Source organism: Bos indicus x Bos taurus, chromosome 11, assembly GCF_003369695.1.
Source record: "Bos indicus x Bos taurus breed Angus x Brahman F1 hybrid chromosome 11, Bos_hybrid_MaternalHap_v2.0, whole genome shotgun sequence".
NCBI lineage: Eukaryota > Metazoa > Chordata > Mammalia > Artiodactyla > Bovidae > Bos > Bos indicus x Bos taurus.
In genome coordinates, this window is record NC_040086.1 from 87,198,932 (window position 1) to 87,222,967 (window position 24,036).

General features: G+C 49.6%; 1 protein-coding gene across 4 annotated transcripts in view; it reads right to left on the reverse strand.

The window, feature by feature from the left end:
- Positions 1 to 24,036, reverse strand: part of ASAP2 (ArfGAP with SH3 domain, ankyrin repeat and PH domain 2) — a 158,276-nt gene that overhangs the window by 72,447 nt on the left and 61,793 nt on the right. For all 4 annotated transcript variants that reach the window (XM_027556112.1, XM_027556113.1, XM_027556116.1 and 1 more), the window contains exons 3-5: positions 20,456 to 20,601; positions 2,336 to 2,410; positions 418 to 467 (exon numbers count right to left, since the gene is read on the reverse strand). In XM_027556112.1, the coding sequence (XP_027411913.1) occupies positions 418 to 467; positions 2,336 to 2,410; positions 20,456 to 20,601 (271 nt within the window). The remainder of the gene's footprint in view (positions 1 to 417; positions 468 to 2,335; positions 2,411 to 20,455; positions 20,602 to 24,036) is intronic.

Sequence of the window (24,036 nt, forward strand, 5' to 3'; positions counted from 1 at the left end):
ACTTCTCAGGTATTTAAAATAACTGAAACTATTATCACCACCATTGCTCACCCAGTTCTAGCTAGCTCGATCCTTTCCACTCCAGGAATCGAGAAACTGTGATCAGAAATGTTACAACAGCTGCCTAAAGTCAACCAGCGGCAGTCAATTAACATTCCTGAAAACAACAATCAGGCGGTCATAGGACAGACAGAAGAGGAGGGACAAGAAAAAGCCTGTCTGAAGAGGTTAACATCAGGAAGGCAGACACCTGGCATGGAAGGAAATATCTAGAATCACAGCAGAACAGGGCAACACAGTTCTGGGTGAATTCTTTCCTGGATTAAGGTTCATTCAGACAATACCTTTAAGCAATAAAAGAGCCATCTTAAAGCCTCAAGTCACCCACGCTTATTTTTTTAAAACGAAAACACTCACATTTTTGTTTCATAGTCCTTCCAAGCTTTATCAAAAGGCTTCTTCAAATCCTGTAAACAGAGAGGCATAAATTAAACTGGACTAATCATGAACTTCTGGGCAAGATAAACTTAACGTCTCCCAAGACTAGCCCTGAAAGGAGTATTAATTTCTCTAATAAATGACATATGTGATCCCATGAAAAATAAAGAGCCTAAGCTCTAAGTACAGGCTTTTTAATTAGACTAGTGGTGGCATTTCTTTTCTAAGAAATCTTTATTATAGAATATACAAAATGCACACAGAAAGAAGAGGGAATTGTATAATGTGCCAGTCGGCTAGTTACAATGAGTTATCAACTCAGCATGTCTTGTTTCACCTAGACCGTGCCCTCTGCCCTAGAATCATTCTGAAATTAAACCCAGACAGACATAACATTTAATCTGCAAATATTTATCCCTCTGAAATAAAAGGACTCTGGCTTTTTTTTTTTTTTATTAATACAGGAATCTCAACACAACCCCGGATGTGGGCCCCAAAACAAGAATATAAAAGCCATTTACTGTCCCCTGTGACCTGATGGTTTAGGCGTTCAGTTGTGCTGGACTCTTGTGACCCCATGGACCGTGTAGCCCGCCAGGCTCCTTTGTCCATGGGATTTTCCAGGCAAGAATACTGGAGTGGGTCGCCATTTCCTTCTCCAGAGTGATCTTCCTGACCCAGGAATCGAACCTGGGTCTCCCGCATTGCGGGCGGATTCTCTACCATGTGAGCTACGAGGGGATCAATTCTGATTCACATTCTCTGATGAAACCTGACTTAAAAATGTACTGAGCCACCAAAAATTCCATCAAGTTGTTGCCACCTATGTATGCTCCCTTTAACAGGGCTCTTTTGGAAGAGAAAACCATTTTGTTGAGGGGATCTCTAATTCTTTCTGGCTCTTCTCCAGCCTTCTGACAAGGCCCAAGCTCCACAGCCTGGCACCTAGAGCTTGCAGGAAGGGGGCCAGTCCACCCCATCAGCTTCACCTCTACTCCCACCAGCTCAGGCCACAGGGCAGGACTGCGTCTGGCTGCTGCAGACAGGCCGGACTTGCAGGCCCCGGAGCACGACTTGCCCCGTGCACTCCACCCTCTTGTTTTACTGCCTACCTCCCCTGACAAGTTCTTCGGGGCCCCAGGGGACGATGAGTAACGTTCCTCAGTGTCTTCACTCCTAACGGCTCACCCGGCCAGACTCCCTGTCCCAACAGCTCTCCATGCACGGTCTGCCTCTGCAGAGACCCCGGGTCGGCCAGGTTGGCCTTGCGGAGGCTGCTGGGGATCAGAGAGCTCAGCCTCCTAAGGACTGGGACATGGTCGTCTCCCTTTTGTATCACACACCTGTCTGTGCCAGAGATATGCATGAGTGACTTTCTGCTCAGCACCCCACACGGCACTCGAGCCCTACACACACGTGCTCAGGACACAGATCACGACTTGAGGGTTTGTGGGAGGCTGATGAGGCCTCAACAATGGGTGCCCTTTGCAGGATAGAAAAATGAAGGTGGCTCAGGCCTTGCTGGTGCTGATCTCCCAGTGGGGAGACCACGTCCCTGCAAGGGGCCTGTTACAGGGACCAGTCAGGGCCAGACTAGCTGGAAAACCGGACTGCACACAGGCTTCCCTGCTCCGCCAGCCGAGCCCATAGCTGTTCATAGTTTTCTGTCGCTTTCCCTCCCACATCTCAAGCACCAGCGGGACAAGTGAGAAAGCCACGGGTCACCACTGTTAGGGGTGAATGGTGGTGCCAAGGCGGCCAGTCAAGGGAGCCCGAGGTGGCACGGAGCTGTCCTGCCATTTCAGGAAGGCCTGAGGGGTATCTGCCCGGACGGGCCAGCAAGACCACGATGCTGTCCTTGGACCGCCAGCCCCAGACAGGCCTCCGCAGGTCGTACCCCTTTCACTCCTTTCAGGTCCCCCTTCAGCAAACTGTCCAGAGGGAAGGAGATTATGTTGTTCATGTTCTGAATCTAAAAGACAAAAAAAAACAACAGAAAAATATTCTTATTTCCTTTTTAATCTAAAGCAAGGACAGTAAGGAGGTTAAGAGAACACGTGGTAATAAACTTTCCCTAAAACCCCATCATCCTTAACATTCTCTGTAACGATGTCATCTCATGAATGAAAACCTAACAGTGAAACGTCTATATCTGTTTATATTTCACAAAATATTAACCTATTACTGGGCTATGAAGTCTGTGGAAAGATAACCATTACAATGAAGGAAAAAATCAACGACAGAAGCACTTTAAAGATCCAGGAACGGGAACCCACCAACACTTCCTCCTCTCACAGCTCCATCCATGGCCTGGGGCTGTGGCTCTGGTCAGTTCTGGGGGTCCACAGCACCCCCAGTCTCCACAGCACGGCCCCCAACAAAGGAAACTAAAAGAGAACGTGTGTGAAAGAGTGAGAGGGAACAGTACCGAGGGGGTGGGGGGCGGCTGGAGAAAGCAGGTAAGCGAGAAAAGGAGGGACAAGTGGTCTCGAGGTCCCCTGTTCTTCCCCCTGAAGCAAGAAGGCAAGAAATGGTGCCTTAGCAAGTTGTCACTATGGATTAAATCAAGAACCAAAGCCTCCTGAAACACTTGGGGCCTGACCCCGCCGGCCACTCAGCTGTGAGCCAACTTGAAGACACCAAGCTTCAGTGAGCAAGAAAGCTCAAGGCTCAGAGTCCCTGGGTTCTCAACCTGATGAGAGTCCCGCCCCAGGGAAAAGAAAGCTGAGGCTCTCCGTCCTCACCTTCCCCCGCACGTGCTCCCCAAGTCAGCACAGCTGCCACGCAGCCCGCTGTGGCACGTGCCTGTGTCACTTCAGAGACCTGCACCGAAACTATGGGACCGTCAACGGAGAGAGAAGCCTTGTGTAAGACCCTTCCTTCTTACAACCCGACAAAGGAAAATTTCACTTTTAGTAGAATTACCTTGGGCTGGAAGGCCAACCACCATCACAACTTTTACAGCCATGTGGGATCTGACTTCCATGCACTATTCAGCACACAAACTTTCAAAACGGAGGAAGAAATTTGCCTGAAAACTACTACTAGCAAGGTGTGTAACCATGCCTGCACCAGCCACCTCCCCTGCTAGATAAATGGTCAAGTCATGACTGTAATCTCCGAAATGCCTTCTGGGGTAATTGCTGTCTGAGGCTTCCACAGCTCGACTAGGCACGCACCAGCAGAGGCACAACGCCCTCAGCAATGACTTGCCAGGATCAGCCTGGAGAGTTCGGATTTAAATACTGAAAACCTGAGTCTAAGGTGAGGCCATGCAGGTGACTCACGCCTGGGTTTCCCCACACGTGTCCCACGTCTCCACCCGCCAGCTCAGCACTCAGCCTGCCTCCTGGGGCTCTGGCCTCTCCAGCTGCTACCCGTCCACATGCTCCCTCTGCCTTCTCACTTCCCTGCCCCTTTTCTGGACTTGAGGCATCACTTCCCCCTCCCACCCCAACCCCTTCCTTGCAGCTGTCTGGTTTCTCTGATGTGTCCCTGATAAAAACCAAACCTATTTCTGCATCTCAACCCTCATAGTCCAACCTCATTTGCCACATTTCATTCCCATGTCTAGCTGAACAGACGTCTTTCTCATTTCCTGCTCCCCGGAGTCTAAGTTCATGGATGACATGCTCCATCCTGAGCTCACGGTCTTCCCTGTGCCCCTGATGCCCAAAACCTGCCCATCCATGAGGATGACTCAGCTGCCATCATTTTCATTAACATCCCAACTGCTCAGCAAGAAGCAATGCCCACCCCCACACTAATCCTCCAATATATTCTTTTTAAAAAAAAATTATTATTTTTGGCTATGTCAGGATTTAGTTGTGGCACTTGGATTTAGTTGCCCTGTGGCATGTGGGATCTTAGTTCCCAGACCAGGGATTGAACCACTGTCCCCTGCATTGGAAGGCAGATTCTTAACCACTGGACCACCGAGGAAATACCCAGAATTTTCATTTTTAAAAATATCTTAAGGGACTTAACAGGTTCCACCCTGCATTCGTCTTATCAAGCTCACGCATGCCACAAATCCTAAGGGGCGGCTTCAAGCTTTTCTGTTCTCCATTGCACTTATCTACTTCTGCTTCACTGACTACACTAAAGCCTTTGACTTTAGCGTAGGAAAAACAAATTGTGGAAAATTCTTAAAGAGATGGGAATACCAAACCACCTTACCTGCCGCCTGAGAAACCTGTATGCAAGTCAAGGACACAATGGACTGGTTCAAAATTGGGAAAGGAGTACGTCAAGGCTGTATATTGTGGCCCTGCTTATTTAACTTATATGCAGAGTACATCAAGCAAAATGTCGGGCTGGTTGAAGCACAAGCTGGAATCAAGATTGCCGGGAGAAATATCAATAACCTCAGATATGCAGATGACACCACCCTTACAGCAGAAAGCAAAGAGGAACTAAAGAGCCTCTTGATAAAGGTGAAAGAGGTGAGTGAAAAAGCTGGCTTAAAACTCAACATTCAAAAAACTAAGATCCTGGCACCTGGTCTCATCACTTCATTGCAAATAGATGGGTAAATAATGAAAACAGTGACAGACTTAATTTTCTTGGGCTCCAAAATCACTGCAGATGGTGACTGCAGCCATGAAAAAATTAAAAGATGCTTGCTCTTTTGAAGAAAATCTATGACAAACCTAGACAGCATATTAAAAAGCAGAGTCATCACTTTGCCGACAAAGGTCCATCTAGTCAAGGCTATGGTTTTCCCAGTAGTCATGTATGGATGTGAGAGTTGGACCATAAAGAAGGCTGAACACTAAAGAATTGATGCTTTTGAACTGTGGTGTTGGAGAAGAGTTTTGAGAGTCCCTTGGACTGCAAGGAGAGCCAACCAGTCAATCCTAAAGGAAATCAACCCTGAATATTCATTGGAAGGACTGTTACTGAAGCTCCAATACTTTGGCCAGCTGATGTGAAGAGCTGACTGACTCATTGGAAAAGGCCCTGATGCTGGGAAAGACTGAAGGCAGGAGGAGACAACAGAGGATAACATGGTTGGATGGCATCACTGCCTCAATGGACATGAGTTTGAACAAGCTCTGGGAGATGAAGGGCATGGAAGCCTGGCGTGCTGCGGTCCATGGGGTGACAAAGAGCCGGACATGACTGAGTGAGTGAACTGAACAACAATAAGAGACAGAATCTAGAGATACATTAATAGCTTTAAACATCACATTATGAATGTGGGAATTTGTTAACTCATTCACCATGTATTTATTGAGCACCTATTTTACAGACAGCAGAAAGCTGGCTACAAATGAACAAATCAATGTTTGCCATTTCAGAGGAAGAATAAATATGTTGTTGTTGTTCAGTCGTTAAGCCGTGTCCAACTCTTTGCGACCCCATGGACTGCAGCACACCAGGCTTGCCTGTCCATCATCAACTCCTGGAGCCTACTCAAACTCACGTCCATCAAGTCAGTGATGCCATCCAACCATCTCAGCCTCTGCTGCTCTCTTCCTCCTGCCTTCAATCTTTCCCAGCATCAGGGTCTTTTCCAATGAGTCAGCTCCTCAAATCAGGTGCCCAAAGGATTGGAGTTTCAGCTTCAGCATCAGTCCTTCCAATGAACATTCAGGGTTGATTTTTTTAGGGTTGACTGGTTTGATCTCCTTGCAGTCAAAGGGACTCTCAAGAGTCTTCATAAATATGTAGACACCAAGAATTAAACGAAAGTGTAAGACACACGACATGCAACATGCTGGACTCTGTACAGATACTAGTGGTTCTGAGCAGTCAGGTGGGCTGACTTGGGCTTGGAAAAAACGTGACTGTTCCAGTTCCTAAGCCTCAACTCTGTCCCTTTGTCCACTGGACTGCAGAGTCCTGGCTGGAGTTGGACAGGTCAGTCCTGAGTGCTGCCTGGACGAGGCCAGTGTAAGACCAGGAGCAGCAGGAATGGCCTGAGGAGGGGGCATCAGAGCCGCTTAGGGCAGGAGGCAGAACTAAAGATACTGGAACAAACAGATACACGGTGGGTTGGGGGAAAAAAAGAATAAGGTGCCTGCTGATTAAAACTTCTGTTTCTAGGAAGAACTCTGGTGTGTTTCTACGAGGTGCATTACGTGTGAGTGCATGCATGAACGAGAGAAAAACAAGGTTCTGCAGAGCAGGGAAGAAGAACAGTACCCAGAATTTGTTTACTTGTCTATTTTAGGACTGTTACCAGGAGTTCCCTGGCAGTCCAGTGGTTAGGACTCCGCGCTACCACTGCAGAGGGCCTGGGTTCAACCCCTGGTCAGGGAACTAAAATCTCACAAGCTGTGTGGTGTGGCCAAAAAAAAAAAAAAAAGACTTTATTATTATTTCTTATTATTTTTTTAATTGAAATAAGAAGTCAGGTAGTGAGGACAGGTATTAGGTGAGAAGAGGTAAACTTGGCTTCAGCATCCAAGAATTAAACATTAGAGTAAAAAGCTAAGAACATGCAAACACAGGGCCCGCTTTCACGCTGGACACTGGGGACAAGGTGGGCGTGACACGCAACAGCCATCACAGCCGTGACGACAGTGATGGAGGCGGCACACGGGGCACTCAGGGAGCAATGGGAGATGGAGCAGGTGAGAGGGCTTGGGCGACAAAGACGCATTAGACAGAAGCTCGGTCCTCATGACTCACCGTTTAGTAAGGAAGATGAAGCATGTATGTGCCACACGGAAACCCTATGAGCCATAAATAGAACACCACGGAATTGCTCAGAAGAGAGAATCGCTTTCAGTTTGAACACCAGGGAAATCTTTTGCTGACGGGGGATTACATGGGACGGACCTTCAAAGACGGGGAGGACTCTGCTGTGGGAGCGGGTGGAGGGCATCGCGGCACAGGACCCGAGCAGAAGGGAAGCACCTCAGCCAGGTGGGAGGAGGGGGCAGCGGAAGGTAAGAGCTAGAAAGAGCAGTCCGGAGAGGATCCCACCAAGGGGGTTCCGGCCCTCCTTCCAGCCACTTCTCTTTCTGGGGTTACTTAAGTGATCTAAAATAAGAAGCTATTACTTCTCTAATTAGAACATAATTAGCAAAATTACTACAAAAGAGATGGAAAGTAGATCAGTAGTTGCCTGGGGCTGGGGGTGGAAATGGGGATTAACTATGAGGGGACGGGAAGGACCTTACAGTGGGGGGGCGGGGGTGAGGAAATGTCCCCAGATTGATTCGAGGTCACGGCTGCACACTTGGTAAAGCTACTAGAAATCTCTGACTTGTAGAAATGGGATGGGTGAATTTTATGATATACAATACAGCTCATAAAGCTGCTTTTCCTTTTTTAAAGAAGAAACTGTTATGAACATATGCAGAGCTGCAACAAGCAAAGCACCCCCCCCGCACTCCCGGCCCCAGCCTCTGCCTGCCCTTTGCATCTACCTGCTCTCATACGCAACCTGAACAACACACAATGACTCAGCGTGAGCGTCCAGGAAATGACTGGTCCAGGTCTCTGCCTGAGCCCTGAACCGTGTGCGGAGCCCAGGTGTCCTGTCTGGGACAGGAAGGACCAGCTCCGGGCCTCCCTCGGACAGCCTGTACCAGAGCTGTCCCACAGTCTCAGGCCCACAGCTGAACAAACCATCCCCATTCCGGCCACGAGAGGTGAAAACCACAGCCAAGGGCTCACTGCACATACGTCGTGCTCAATGGCTCCAGCCTCAACTTACCAGCAACGCAACCGTTATGATCTATGGGAAGAATTAAAACTACCCCTGGGCGACCCAACGCGAATATTTTCCTTAGCACCGAGCAAGCACTGGGCTTTCTCTTATCCTCTGACTTTTCTGACTTAGTTTTAACAAGTAAAACGGCTTTTCTGAAACACCAAGCTCGATCTGAGTACAAATTATGACTCTTAATCGCTGCTAGTAAGTACGGATCCAACACCGAGAGCACACAGGCAATCTTTAACAGTCCTCCCCTTCTCTGTCTTCCCTTTTCCTGGGTTCACTTGGATATGTCTTGACAAGAATAATTGATAAGTGATCAAATGTCTGTAATCTCAGAAGGAGAAGAATGAGTCAGTCATGGAGAGACAGGCAGACAGGCTATCAGAGACCAAGGGCGACCTCGGTAATGTCACAGCTGATCAGCAGAGACAGATAAGGAGATGGGGGCAGTGGGGGAATACAGCCAGACAGCAGCCATCTTTCCACATGGCTTCTTCCTAATTATTATGTTTTGGTCTCAAAATTCCTCGACCCTAGCTTTGCCACTTTCATACTCTAAAATCCACTCCCGCCCCAACACTTCCCCTGACATAGGGGCAAGGTCTCAGCTGCTCCTTCAGCTCATCACTGGTCACCAGCAGCTGCTGAGCCAGGCAAAGCTCCGCCCCTGGTCCCAGCCTGACCCCCAGGACCCCGCAAGCATTCCCCTTCCCAACTCGGGCAGCGAGTACACCTGCACTGCCCTGGAGATCCGTCCAGAAGCCTGAAGCTAGAAAGTATTCTCACATCTCAGCGCACTATTCTCAGGAGCAGCAAAGAGAAGACCCTTGGACTGCAAGGAGATCCAACCAGTCCATCCTAAAGGAGATCAATCCTGAATACCCCCTGGAAGGACTGATGCTGAAGCTGAAACTCCAATACTTTGGCCACCTGATGCAAAGAACTGACTCACTGGAAAAGAACCTGATGCTGGGCAAGACTGAGGGCAGGAGGAGAAAGGGATGACAGAGGATGAGATGGTTGGATGGCATCATCAACTCTATGGCCATGAGTCTGAGCAAGCTCCAGGAGATGGTGAAGGACAGGTAAGCCTGGCGTGCTGCAGGTCATGGGGTTGCAAAGAGTCCAAATGACTTAGCAGCTGAACAACAAACAACAAGAAGACTCAGGACAAAAGCTGCTGGGCAGAATCTTCTTGGCTTTTGAGTCTAGAAAAGAATAGGTCTTTTAAGGGCTCTCCTCAAAAACCCTTCATAGTGGCCAACTCTTCACGGACAATCAGTGTTTCCTTAAAAGGCCATATATAAAACATGGCTAAAGTGCCTTACCTGAAATGCAGCTGTGTCATGTAAGCTTATTTTAATATGCCTAATCTATGAAAGCAGAGACTGAAATGACAACACTGGGATCTGCAGGGTTTTGTTTCCTTTTTAACTTGAGCAAATGCTGCTCAATCACAGAGTTCAGTTCAGTTCAGTTCAGTTGCTCAGTCGTGTCTGACTCTTTGCGACCATATGGATTGCAGCACACCAGGCCTCCCTGTCCATCACCAATTCCCGGGGTTTACTCAAACTCATGTCCATTGAGTTGGTGATGCCATCCAACCATCTCATTCTCTGTCATCCCCTTCTCCTCCTGCCTTCTATCTTTCCCGGTATCAGGGTCTTTTCCAATGAGTCAGTTCTTTGCACCAGGTGGCCAAAGGATTGGAGCTTCAGCTTCAACATCAGTCCTTCCAATGGATATTCAGGACTGACTTCCTTTAGGATGGACTGGTTGGATCTCCTTGCAGTTCAAGGGACTCTCAAGAGTCCTCTCCAACACCACAGTTCAAAAGCATCAATTCTTTGGTGCTCATCTTTCTTTTTAGTCCAACTCTCACATCCATACATGACTACTGGAAATCACAGAGTTAAGGAGGTAAAGTCAAGACTTCAAGAAGGGCAAAAACCTGTTCACACGTGCACACCTCTGTGTGGGAGGGCGGAGAGCTCAAAGACCTCAGATCTCACTGCTTCGAACAAAGGCATTCCTAGCAGAGGCTTTGGCATGAGCCAAGGACATGCACGGAGGAAACAGGCTGCACCCGCCTGGAGCTGCGAAGTCTTCTCCAGGAGCTGGAGCCTGAGACCCGGGGCAGGGAGAGAGGGAGAGAGAGAGTGTGTGTGTGTGTGCATGCATGTGTGTGCGCTGCAGGGTGTGTTACAGTAGTAGGAAAGGCTTTACACCTGTGCAGTCCATTACAAAAGACACTAGCTACACAGGCCCATCCAAAGTGAAGTGGCTTAAAACTGAATCAAGTTAGAAACTGAGTTCCTCAGCTGTGCTAGCATGTTTCAGGTGCACAAGAGCCACGGGTGGTGAGTGGCTTCTGATACTGGATAGAGCAGATGCAGACCATGTCCATCGACACACGGTTCTGGTGGACAGCAGTGCTTTACATGAGCAACCTCAAGAAAACGTTAAGCAGCTCTGAGGTGTAACTGATGTCTCAGTACAATAATCTGCCACATTAGTGTGGGCATTATGATGGGTACATGCACCCAGAAAACCACTGCCCAAATCCAGATAGTGAATGCACCGTCACCCCCGGGGCCTTTCTGCAATCCCTACCTCCCAGCTGCTCATTCCTCCATCTCCAGTCTCCAGGCAACAGCTGATCTGCTTCTGTCTTCACAGAGTAACCTGCATTTTCCAGGGCTTCACATACGTGAAATCCTACACCGTGCACTGCTTTCTGCCGGCTTTTTTCATCCTTGCTTTGAGAGCCATCAGTGTTGTTGCATCAGTGGCTCCCTCCCATTCCTGTGAAACAGTTTTCCATCACCTGGCTTATCCACAAGTTTCTGAGTTCTTCCCAATCTGGGAGCTGCTACAGATCTTACAAAGGGCCTCCTTCCTTGGTAGCTCAGACGGTAACGAATCCGCCTGTGATGCAGGACATCTGGGTTCCATTCCTGGGTTGGAAGGCCGAACACCTGCTCCCCCTGGAGGTGCCCACCCTCCACGATGTGCCGTCTACGTCGGGGTTCCCTATTTCCAGTCCATAGAGCAGTTCCTCAGAGACACACAGGAAAACCTGACAAAGGAAAACCACCTAGGCCACTTTCATTTTTGGAGATTTCTCCCCAGGGGCTGGTGAAAACACTGCCGAAAGCCCACCACGCATGCACACACGTGCACACACCACACAGTGTCTTGCGTGCTCTCTCACATGGGGCCCTCATGAACACACGCACCCAGGCCTGGTTCTTGGCAGCAGAGTCACTCTGATGGTTTGTTTAATTAAAAAGGGAGATGGGGAGCCCACGCAGTTCCTGAGTGTTTAACGCAAACTGAAAGATCAAAACCAGGCAGCTGCCAAAAACACTGGCAACTTTCACACAAGAAAGAGGGGAGACAGCTGACCCGGTTTCTGCCTTTAGCGCTGCGTCTCTGGCAGTCACTCCGCTTTGATCTTTCAGGTTTTAAGTGCAGAGAAAACAGCGACCCTCTTCCACTGGGGAGCAGATGATGAAAAGACCCACTGCAGCCCACCTACAGCCATGTGGTCAACTCTGAGAGGCGCGGGGGCCGGCACAGAAAAGCCCAGGACTCATCAATCCACAGTGTCTTCTAAGACCCACGTGACGTTAAAACTGCTGAGTTAAGCCATCACCAAAAACGAAAGCACCTTTTCCAACGCATCAGCTCTGAGAACTTGAGGGTGGACACACAGCCGAGTGTACACTCTGGTATCCCGGCCTCAGTCTCCCCGGGGGAAGATGGGAAGTGGTCCACTGGGCTGTCCTTAGCACAGCTGGTTCCGACACCAAGCTCAGTGTCACCAGGACTGATAAATGCGAATGGAGGGTGAACTCTGGGAGACGGTGCCCAGCAGAGAGTGTTCTAGCAGCTATTCAGGTGCTGTCACTGGGTGAAGCTCGAGAACCACAATTCAGCAGGTGTATGTGGGGCCTGTGTCTTTTAACTAGTTGCAGATGCTGCTGCTGCTGGTCCACGGACCATACTTTGAGAATTTCGGCTCTCAGGTGATGCTTCTCAGACTAGAATGGGCTGATTTGTGCCCTGGGAAAATGGAGTTCGGCAGGCCTAGCAGACAAGGGCCTGGGGGTTGGGGGTGGGGTCCTGCGTTTCTAAGTAGCTCCAGTTGACTCCACTTGAGTGCAAGGCTAGGGCTCTCTGAGGGCAAGACGAGGCTCTGGGGATGGCAAATGAAACAAATGATGTCCAAGAGCTTTGTAAACCAGAATTTACAAGTACTGATGTAGCTTGTCAAATTTTAGGTTTAAAGGAGGGCTTCCCTGGTAGCTCCAGGGGTAAAAAATCTGCCTGCAATGCAGGAGACAGGGGTTTGATCCCTGGGTCAGGAAGATTCCCTGGAAAAAGAAATGGCAACCTGCTCCAGTATGTTTGGCCTGGAAAATCCCATGGTCAGAGGAGCCTGGCAGTCTACAGTCCAAGGGGTCACAAAGGGTAGGACACACTGAGCGACGAACACTTTCACTTTTAAGGTAAAGGATGTGTTCATGAACTTGGCGAAGGGCCTGGACGTGGATGGACCCTGGGATAGCCCCTAGAACCCCCACCCACCTCTACCGAGGACCCAAGCACCCGAGGCTGTGAGAGTCACCTCGACACCTTCTGAGGTCGCACCGCAGGCCTCTGCGGCATTCGTACAGGGCTGGGCCGGCCCACACAGCATCCTATTAAAAGTAGCCCTGATGGGAGCAGTGAGTGCTTCCTGCCCGGGGAACTGGGTGCCCTCAACAGGCACTCGCTCACTCTTCTCAGCTGAGCTCTCCTCCTGGGCCCGCCCCTCCAGGGCTTTTCCCACCCTCTCTGACCTTGAGGAGTCAGTGTACCATAGGAGTTACAATGAAGTGGCCCTGCCTTTCTGAAAAAAAAAAAAAAAGAATCGAAGTACAACGCGTACACAGTAGTGTCTGTGCTGCAACCAAACACAGGCTCTGACAGTAAGAGGCCCTACTGCTTTTGTTGTTTTGGTCCGACTAAGGACATGCTCTCATTTGGGTCAGGAATCTGTAAGTGTAGGAAACAGCTTGCAGTGCTGAAGTCTTGTCGTGTTCTTGTTCAGTCATTCAGTTGTGTCCAACTCTACAATACCACGGACTGCAGCACGCCAGGCTTCCCTGTCCTTCCCCATCTCCCGGAGTCTGCTCAAACTCATGTCCATTGAGTCGGTGATGCCATCCAACCATCTCATCCTCTCTTGCCCTTTTCTTCTGTCTTCAATCTTTCCCATCAACCAGGGTCTTTTCCAACAAGTCAGCTCTTCGCATCAGGTGGCCAAAGCATTGAAGCTTCAGCTTCAGCATCAGTTTCCTTCCAGTGAATATTCAGGGCTGATTTCCTTCAGGATTGGCTGGTTTGATCTCCTTGCTGTCCAAGGCACTCTCAAGGGTCTTCTTCAGTGAAGAGAATTTCCAAGCATGTATCAGGCCAGACAAAAATCATTCACAGCAGAGGTTTCCAGGTGTCCAACATGACTGTCAGTAGGTCCATCCAGAACTCTGTTCCCCTAGGAAAGCCCCAGCCTTCAAGCCCTCCCATTCAGACATCACAGACTCCTACTCTGTGTACAACCTAAGCAGCTGGTAATGGCGTTCTCCAGCTCACAGTGCTGGGGAAGCAGGCACTAAGAGAGGTGGAGACCAGCAATTAGCACGGCAAACAGTGTCAGGATATTAAAAAAAAAAAACAGACCTTGAAAATGGAAATCTGACAGTCTGACACCAGTCTAAGGGCAGTTACTCCTACACAGCAGGTACCAGGCACTGGGGGGGTTTCTCTAGAGTTCAGCACAGCTCCTTAATTTATGCCCTAGACAACTGTACATTACTTTGCCAACAAAGGTCTGTCTAATCAAAGCTATGGTTTTTCCAATAGTCATGTATGGATGTGAGAGGTGGACTGTAAAGAAAGCTGAGCACCGAAGAATTGATGCTTTTGAACTGTGGTGTTGGAGAAGACTCTTGAGAGTCCCTTGGACTGCAAGGAGATCAAACCAGTCTATTCTAAAGGGGATCAGTCCTGAATATTCATTGGAAGGACTGATGCTGAAGCTGAAACTCCAATCCTTTGGCCACCTGATATGAAGAACTGACTCACTGGAAAAGACCCTGACGCTGGGAGAGATTGAAGGCGGGAAGAGAAGGGGACAACAGAGGATGAGATGGTTGGATGGCATCACTGACTCAATGGACATGAGTTTAAGTAAATTACAGAGTTGGGGATGTGGACAGGGAATGCTGCAGTCCATGGGGTCACAAAGCGTCGGACATGACTGAGCGACTGAACTGAACTGAGACAACGGTAAACCTTCCTCCTCTAAAGATGAAATTACGATCAATGCCTCCGCTGAATAAATACTGTAGGGCATTTGAAAACAAATGGAAAACAGACATAGAAAGCAAACTTACGGTTATCAGAGGAGACAGCGGGGACAGGGGCACATTTGGAGTTTGGAATTAACACACACACACTACAGATAAAACACAGGAACAACAGGCTGTACAGGGAACTATAGTCAGAGTCTTATAATAACCTACAAAGGAGAAGAATCTGAAAAAGAATATACGTCTGTAACTGGATCACTCTGCTACACACTGAAACTAACACAACGCTGTAAATTAACTCTATTGCAATTTTTAAAAATGCTTTAAGAAGAGAAAGAATGTAAGACATTTTCAGTAGACACGAAAACAGGAGAAAGTTTACGGGATCATTGAGGCTGAGGGCCTCTGCTTAAGTGAGCTCCACATTGAGCAAAACGCGATGAGCTTTGTTATTGTGGAGAATCAGCATCTACTGCCTCAGGCCTCCCTGTCGGGCCTTGCCTGCATCACAGGGACAAAGCCACACTCTTCCCAACAACCTTACTAGCTCTTTGCTCTGTTGCTATTTACGTCTTCTAATTCCAATCGTGTATTAAAAAAAAATTTTTTTTTTAACTTCCGTACACGTTGGTCAGTGGGACTTTAGGTTCCTCTTTCCATGTGAGTGAAGTGAAATTCCTCAACCCCTGGGCCGCTGTCAGCTCTCACCCTGGAGCTCCTTCCTGGGCCATGCTATCACCTGGGGCAGGTTTATGATCTGAGGGTATGTGTTTCATGAGCCTTTCTCTGAAAACAGAGCTGGACACGACATACCTGCAACTGAACTTTCAGGAAATCTGTCCTTTCACGCAGCCCCTCACTAAAAGGCCACTTATTTTAAAAATTATTTTTAATTGGAGGAACACTGCTTTACAATATCGTGTTGGCTTTTGCTCAGTCAACCATGTCCGACTCTCTGCAACCTTATGGACTGTAGCCTGCCAGGCCCCTCAGTCCATGAGATTCTCCTGGAAAGAGGACTGGAGTGAGTGAGCTTCCGTGCCCTCCTCCAGGGGATCTTCCCGACCCAGGGATCAAACCCAGGTCTCCGCATTGCAGGCGGATTCTTTACCACTGAGCCACCAGGGAAGCCCTGGCTTCTGCCAAACACCAGCATGAAATCAGTCATTCGTATACCTATGCACCCTCCCTCTTGAACCTCCCTCCCACCTCCCAGCCCAGCCCACCCCCTGGCTTGTCACTGAGCACTGGACTTGAGCCACCTGCGCCATACAGCAAATTTCCAGCAGCTCTCTAATTTTACACATGGTAATGTATATGTTTCAATGCTACTCTCTCAATTCATCCCACCCTCTCCTTCCACCCTCTGGTGCTCGCAAGTCTCTTCTCTATGTCTGCGTTTCCACCTCTGCCCTGCAAACAGGCTCGTCAGTACCCTCTTTCTAGATTCCATATATATGCATTAATAAACAGTATTTGTCTTTCTCTTTCTGACTGACTTCACTGTGTAGAATAGGCCCTAGGTTCATCCATCCGATTAGAACTGAGTCAAATGCATTCAGAAGGCACCCTTGTAACACTGAAGCAGCCCTGAAAAACCTTTCGAGGAACACAGGAAACTGCGCTGACTTTATCACCAGCCTGACTTCACACCTGTTACATTTCTGGGGGCAACCTTGCTTTTTGCTTTCTCCTGAATTACTGCAGAGAGAATTCATAGCCTCTCTGAAGGTGAGAATCTCACCCATTAGTAACAAAATCATCCCTCTCTATTAAGTTAGCTTTTCTCTGGGAGATGTTCTAACTGCTTTATAAACATTCTTTCATCCTGAAGAGCAGGTAGGTGGTAATTATTCTTTCTGGACGAGGAGGTAAAACTGAAGGTCTTGGCCATGTGGAATTGAAATGGTTTTTGAATGCCTGAGAGAAAAGCAAAAGCCAGGCTTTTAAAACAAGAGATAGAACAGATTTGACCAAAATAGGAGTAAGAATGGTATACAAAATACCAAAAAAGGAGAATTCTCCTATAAGCAGCTCACTCTCAGTGATAGCTTCTTAGAGGCCCCTTGGCATCCCTAAGGCCACAGACCTGCAGCACCAACCCTGACAGGGGCACCTGGCCTGGGAACGCGAATTTGCACACAAATAAGATATCTGCTTGGAAACAGGATAGTAAAAAGTAAAAACCAAAATGACAGTTATGCACCTGGACTCAGAGCTACTGCTGTCTGAGCTGTAGTAAATTGCTTTTGCTTAGTCACTCAGTCGTGTCTGACTCTTTGGCAACCCCATGGGCTATAGCCCATCAGGCTCCTCGGTACATGGAATTCTCCAGGCAAGAATGCTGGAGTGGGTTGCCATTCCCTTCTCCAGGGGATCTTCCTGACCCAGGGATCGAACCCATGTCTCCTGCATTGTAGACAGGTTCTTTACCGTCTGAGCCACCAGGGAAGCCCTGTAATAAGTTACCTGACCACAGTAACACAGACATGACACCTGTGTGCTGGGTTTCTAATTTACCAACAGCTGTTCCCACTGATCCCTGTTATCCTGATGCTGGCCAGGTGAGGCAGGGTGGTTTTCTCACCCCTGTTTCAGGATGAGGCAGCTGCGGTGTCAGGCGCCTCACGGCTGCAGCAATACAACCCAGGGGCTTGTCTTTATGCCACATTTTTCCCTGCATTGCCTTCCCTTTTGTTCTGTCCCTTTTTCCTCCCAAGGAGGTGACAAGGGGCCTAAATTCCTTTAAATACCAAGAGGAAAGGGCATGGGATTGGGATTTTAAGACCCAGATGTGATTCTTAACTGTCCCTGGCGGGGATTCTGATGTGCCCTGGGTGGCAGAACCATGGGGTAGTGGCCGCACGTGGCAGCGTATGCGTCACAATGTCCAGGCCCTGCTCTGCTTTTAGTTTTGCAGAAAATCAAGAAATGAAGGGGCTGCTTTTGTCTAGCTGCACGGCTGCTCATGTTAAAGCTGAGGACAAGCTACTTCACGTAGGATCCACCATATGGATCGATGCAGGTGGGCTCGTCTACACCTGGAGGTGCACGTCCAAAGGCTGGCAAGGACTGCAAGCCGCCGGGAGGAAGATGAGCTCTTTAAACCAGGAGGGCCTCAGTTACCTAACCTTCAAAGTGGGGACAATACTGACTCACCTTATGGGATTGTTACAAGGATGAAATAAGCTAAGATGTGCAAAAGCAACTGGCTGTGCTCCTAACAAAACCAGGCATGGCGTCATCATCTCCATCTCACAGCTGAGAAAACCTGAGTGGAGATCAGCTGAAAGAAGACCCAGGGCTGGCTGCTTGGGGTGGGGGACAGACCCTGGCCCCTGGCCTCCCTTTCCTGCCTCCACGCCGCCTGCTCAGTCGCGGCACTGACTTTTCCCTTCTCCGTCCTCGTGGGACCCCTTTTACTGCTTTTTTTTCTGGTTGGATCCTGGTCCCTGACTCACACATCTTCCTCTTTTTTGGCTTCCCTCTTCACGGTGCTCAAGCACAACCTCTAGGAGTTTCAGAGAAATGACGCTTGGGAGCTTTGCATGCCTGAAACGTCTCTTTTAAGTCCACTTTCACGCTCAGGTGCTGGGTCTCATTCTAGGTTAGACTATGTTCCCCAGGATTTTAGCAGCAACGTTCCAGACCTTTCACAGTTTCCAGGGTTACTGTTGCGGAGAAGGCGATGGCACCCCACTCCAGTACTCTTGCCTAGAAAATCCCATGGATGGAGGAGCCTGGTAGGCTGCAGTCCATGGGGTCGCGAAGAGTCAGACACGACTGAGCGACTTCACCTTCACTTTTCACTTTCATGCATTGGAGAAGGAAATGGCAACCCACTCCAGTGCTCTTGCCTGGAGAATCCCAGGGACGGGGGAGCCTGGTGGGCTGCCGTCTATGGGGTCGCACAGAGTTGGACACGACTGAAGTGACACAGCAGCAGCAGCAGCAGCAGGGTTACTGTTGAGACAGCCAGTGCCATGGTGATGCTTTCTGAAGGCATTTAAGGTCTCTCACCACTTCGGAGGGGATGCCTTGGGGTGGGCAGGTCCTTTCCCTCACTGCCCTGGGCCCTTCCATCTAGTTTCAGGAACTGTCTTACACTCGGTTGAGCTCACACTCAGCTTCACTTGGTTGTCCTCTTCTCTCTCCTAGTCTCTTATTGTAAAACGCCTGTCAGTTGGACAATGGACCTTGAGGATGAATCCCCGACCCATCCTTTAACTGCTCCCCTACTTGTTGGCCTTGGTTGGTCCTTTTGATCTATTTTTGAGAGACTTGGCTTACTCTATCCCTTCTTGTAGGATTTCCAATGTCACATTTTCCTACATTAACCGTCTCCCCCTCTTTAATGACAAGCTGTATCCCACTCTCCCTTCCGATTTCTTTTGAGGAATTAAATGCAGCTTCTTTAAAGTTATCTTCTGTTCTGTGCATTGTCTGTTCCCCCCTCAGATCTTCCTTCTGTTTATTTTGGTCTCTTTGATTCTGGGGGCAGTTCATTCATATTTAAGAGGGAGGCATGTGGCAGCTGGCTGGCAGCTCAGTGAGACAGAAAGGGGCTTACCTCCCGAGGGGCTGGGGGATTAGGGGCTTGGGGGATTAGTCCGCAGGCTGGTTTTACACTAGAAGACCTCCCGCATGTCAGTGTCTAAAGAGAACTCCCCAGCGACCATGCAGTTTCTCCAGTTGGGGGGGTGGGGGAAGGAAAGAAAAGTTCCCCTGTGACTCAGCGGTGAGGCCCTAACAAGCCAAGTGCCGGTGCCCGGGGAGGGAGTGGGGCTGGAAGGGGGGCGCCGGGCTCCAGGTATGGTCTGCGTGCCATCAGCCTGTCACCTGACAAATGGGAGACAAACATGACAACAGCCCCAAGAGGCTCCAGATTAACCCGAGTAAAGAACTTCAGCACAGCAACGGCTTCTTACTCTTACCATTTCCAACTGAAACATTTCACGAGAGAGGACACAGAGAGAGACCGAGAGAGCCGTAATGATCTGGTCCTCTCCTCTCCTGGTTATTAACCCCCACGCTGTGGTCCCTTGTCTCCGCCCTTCCAAGGCCAGATGTCCAAACCAGCCACCATCACCACTGCAAGAATGAGGAGCTCGTTTCTCACTTGTTATGAGCTTGCTGACAGGACAAACGGAAAAGACGCTGTTGTTTGTGACCTACACAGAAAGCATTATTGAGTTCTTGACCTGGTCTGGTTGTCCATGACCTCTGGGAGAAGCTAAGGAGAGAAAAACAGGAAAGAGATGCCGGGACCATCCCCGAGTACATTCCCCTCATGGAAGAAACCGCCCAAAGGGTCACACCCCCTCCCTCTCAGGCTGCCCACTTACTTCTTCAGAATTCAGCTCCCATAACGGGGGTGACACAGGGCTGCCAAGCACAAGAAAGAGCCCATTCACCCCGTTTTACCCAGCTCCTACCACAGGCAGGAACTACTCAGTCCATACTTCCGTTTGCTTTAAAAAGTGAGTTTTTTTCTTAGGTTCTGCATTTGGGAGCATGAATGGCCTTTAAATATTCACGGTCATTTCTGGGCTTTGATTAAAGGTTACCTTGCTGTGTAAGATGAGTTTGAAACACATCTATTAAATCCTGGAAGTTTAAATACCTACTTTAATCACCAGAAACAGGCTTACTCTGCCCAGTTAAGAAACTACTGAAAATTGAACTCAGAGCCCCTTAAGAAGATGAATGCATTTATCCATTTTGAGCCTGAGCTGTGCACCTGTAAAACATCGAGTAAAATTTTAAAAAAGTCTCACTAGAGTAAAAATTGCAATTCTAAAATTATTCCAAAGTGACCTAACGTACATAGAAAATATAATTCTTTTAGGTACTGCAGGTAGGAAACATATTCCTCATTCATCAGGCAAACCTCAATTACCATCTATGGAGCCCCCTTCCTGGCCGGAGCGTCGGCCGGCACTTCCCGCACCACCTGTTCACCGCACACGCTCATGACACTCACCAGGTTTTTGAACAGCGCCGTCAGCTCCTTTGTAAACACTGAGAACTTGAGGAACGCGCTCCCCAGGTCCGGGTCATCTCTGCACACGCAGTTGCCCCCGAACTTCTCCAGCGCCTGTGTGTACTGCTCCTCGTTTTCCACGTGTGCTGCAACAGTAACGGGAGAGGCACGGTCAGAGCATCAGCACTCCAGGCCTGCCCTCTGCCAGGTCCTGACGTGTGAGCAAAATTGGACCTGTTAAAAGCCTGAAAATCTGAGAAAAGTCAAGTTGCACCAGGGACAGAAATAACTCTGCCGTCCCAACAACCACCCATCGGAGCAGCGTGCGTGTGAGTGCTCAGTTGTGTCTGACTCTGCGACCCTATGGACTGTAGCTCACCAGGCTCCTCTGTCCATGGTATTTCCCAGGCAAGAATACTCAAGCGGGTTGCCATTTTCTCCTTGAGGTTATTTTCCTGACCCAGGGATCAAACGTGTATCTCCTACATTGGCAGGAGGATTCTTTACCACTTGAGCCACCAGGGAAGCCCCCAATCACGCCAGCAACAGACCCCAAAGAACAAGCAGGATGACCAGGAGGGAGGCACCTCACACAAGTCCCATGGTCTCCAGCTGATGTGATGAGATCCCAAGGGGACCTCCCCCCATGGCCCCACAATCTCTAACTGATGCGATGAAATCCCAAGGCGACGCCCCCTCCACCCCTCATGGCCCACATGATTGCAGGACTCGCAGCCCATAGCCCTAGTCCTCTCCTGGAACCCAGCCTCTGGTAGGACACTCAGCCAGCCACACACCCTGGCTTCTCCTGCAACACAGACGAGCCACAGTCCTTGGAGCACAGGCTGGGGCACCTCTCCTCATGACATACCCTCTGCCCGGGAGCCCTGCCCTCCTCTCCAGGCCTTCCATGCCCCCACCCATGTCCTCAACACCATCCTGGCCTTGTACTCAGCATGGTAAGCATGCAACCACTTGGGAAGCGTGGTCCCCAACACACCGGGTGCTTACAGGGGAGGGACTAAGTCTTATTCATCTTTGTGCTTGAGATGTAAGACCACATATGTGTTGTCTGAATGAAAAAAGCAAACCCTGGTCACCCATCTGAAGGTGTTTTATCACCATTAGGCTCCAAGGCAGCAGTAGCTTAATGCGTGAAAAGCCTAGGTTCTGAGTCTCCAACTCTGAGGGTCCCAGGCCCCATGGGACATCAAAATCATACATGGATCCTTGTCAAATTGCAGAAGCCAGAGTCCCATCTCAGGGTTAGAAGCAGGGTGGGAAGGGGACACGGAATTCTGGTTAGCCAATGTGGCTGGATGTGAGCCCTCACTTCAGGGCCAGCATTTTTAAATGAACCCGCCAGTCTGTAATAAAACAGCCTCCTGGCATGGGCACATGGAGTTCCATGGCTCCAGTCAGAAATGTGACACAACTCTACAGTTGTATTAGGGCGGGAGGGCGGGCGTGTCAGCCTGCACGTGAACCACACTAGGCAACGTCAGCCACATCTCCAGACTGCTGCCTCACAAGGACAGCCCAGGCTGCCAGGTGACCACAGAAAGCCCCGTGCTGCAGCTCCTTCACCAAAGAATGGATCCTGAAAAACCGCCTGTGGCCCCCCCAAAGTCCTCCTCAGGGAAACGGGACCACTGTCAGCAGTGCTGGGACCTACAGGGGACACGTCCTCATGGAAGGCGGCCCTGGGCCTGAGCTGGACCCCAGGATACACTGATGGTGCGCCCACCCACCTGCCGGCAGGCACTGGGCCCTCGGCTTTCATCGGGGGCATGTGGGTGCCTTACGGGATTCCCCTGAGTATCTAACAAAGACAAGAGAACACTAATTCTACCACTTCGGTCCTTTTCCTTCTTTCTATTACGACTATCTTCTATGCTAGAAAAGAGCCTGAGAGTTCTGGATGCATTGTATGTATCTGTGGGCTTCCCTGGTGGCTCAGATGGTAAAGCGTCTGCCTGCAATGCGGGAGACCCGGGTTCGATCCCTGGCTCAAGAAGATCCCCTGGAGAAGGAAATGACAACCCACTCCAGTATTCTTGACTGGAGAATCCCATGGATGGAGGAGCCTGGTGGGCTACAGTCCACGGGGTCACAAAGAGTCAGACATGACTGAGCGAGTTTCACTTTCTTTTCTTTCTGAGACTATACTCAGCAACACACACACACACACACACACACACACACACACACCATGCGAACACACACACACACACAGCCCACCCTGTGCTGAACAGGCGGTAAAGCTGGAAGAGCCCTTAGCAGGTCCAGACCTTGGAGTCTGTACCTCCTAGTAAACACAGATGACCTGGGAACACATGCATTTACTCTCACGGGGCTACAGGCAGGGCCACGTGAAGGACAAAGACCTGCTGTGAGACACTCGCAAGGAGAAGGTAAGAATCAAAGAATGAGGGGAGGATCCCTCTCACCCACACCCAGCACACGCCAGCAGCCGTGACAACGGTGAAGAGCAGCACAGATGTCATCCACATTGAGCACAGACAACGTCCACAGTTCTTCCAGATCTCACAACAACCTACACGTGAATGCATGACTTCTCACAACGCTGAGAGGAAACTGTCCACGGAAGCAGGGCAGAAAGTGGCTGAGCTGGGGTGCAAAACCCGAGTCTGCCTGACCCCAAAGCCCATTCGAGGTCTCCCTGCTGTGCGGGCCATTCTAAAAATAGCTTACCTTGCCAAAGCCAAAGGCATGCAAGTTTTATATTTTTTAAATTCTATTTCAGAGGCAGATCGGCTACTCCTCCTTTGCCCTATAATTCTAGAACACACGGCCAACAGTGAGGGGCAGGTCCTTTCAAACCACACACCGTTTTGTAACTATTTAAAAACTGGCGGTCAAGACGTGGGCAATTCCGTGTGGTTCTGCAAGGGTGTGGCGGCCACCAGCAGATGTCTGGGGCTGATGTCACTATCGCCACCCCCCACCCCTGCCCCCATTGAGTCAGACAGGAACTCGGAGGCTACAGTCACCTCGGGAGCCACGTGCTGCCTTCACAACACACTTGGACCCTCACAGCTGCTCTGGGTGAGCAGGGAGAGGGGGTGTCAGTTTTCAGTCAAGGCAGTTAAGTGGCGCACAAGCCTTTCATTCAATTAAACCTAATTACACTACATGGTACCAGCTGCAGCATCCCTTGTTATCTGCTGAGTGAAGTAGGGTTCAGAGGGTCTATATGATCTGCCCAAGATCACACAAGAAGGTGGGTCAGGGGTCAAGTCCATCCTCTATTCATGCAGGCTGCCCCCAGCCTGGGACAACCTTGGGAGAAAGGATGCTGCCTTCTCTCCAGGGGTAGTCAACCAACCCGGCACAGAGGACAAACAGCCAGCAAGGCCAGGAAGGACAGACGCACTTCCTCTCATTCCTCCTTCTGGGCCTTTTAACTGACCACCTGGTATAGGTCACTTTTTTTCATAAAAATTCTTTCCCTTTTCAACCTTCAAAATAATGCACTGATCCCAGCAACCCCGATGGTGATTAATGAGCGTTCTGGACCATCACTGTCACCATCACCTCATGTATTTATACTTCAAGCG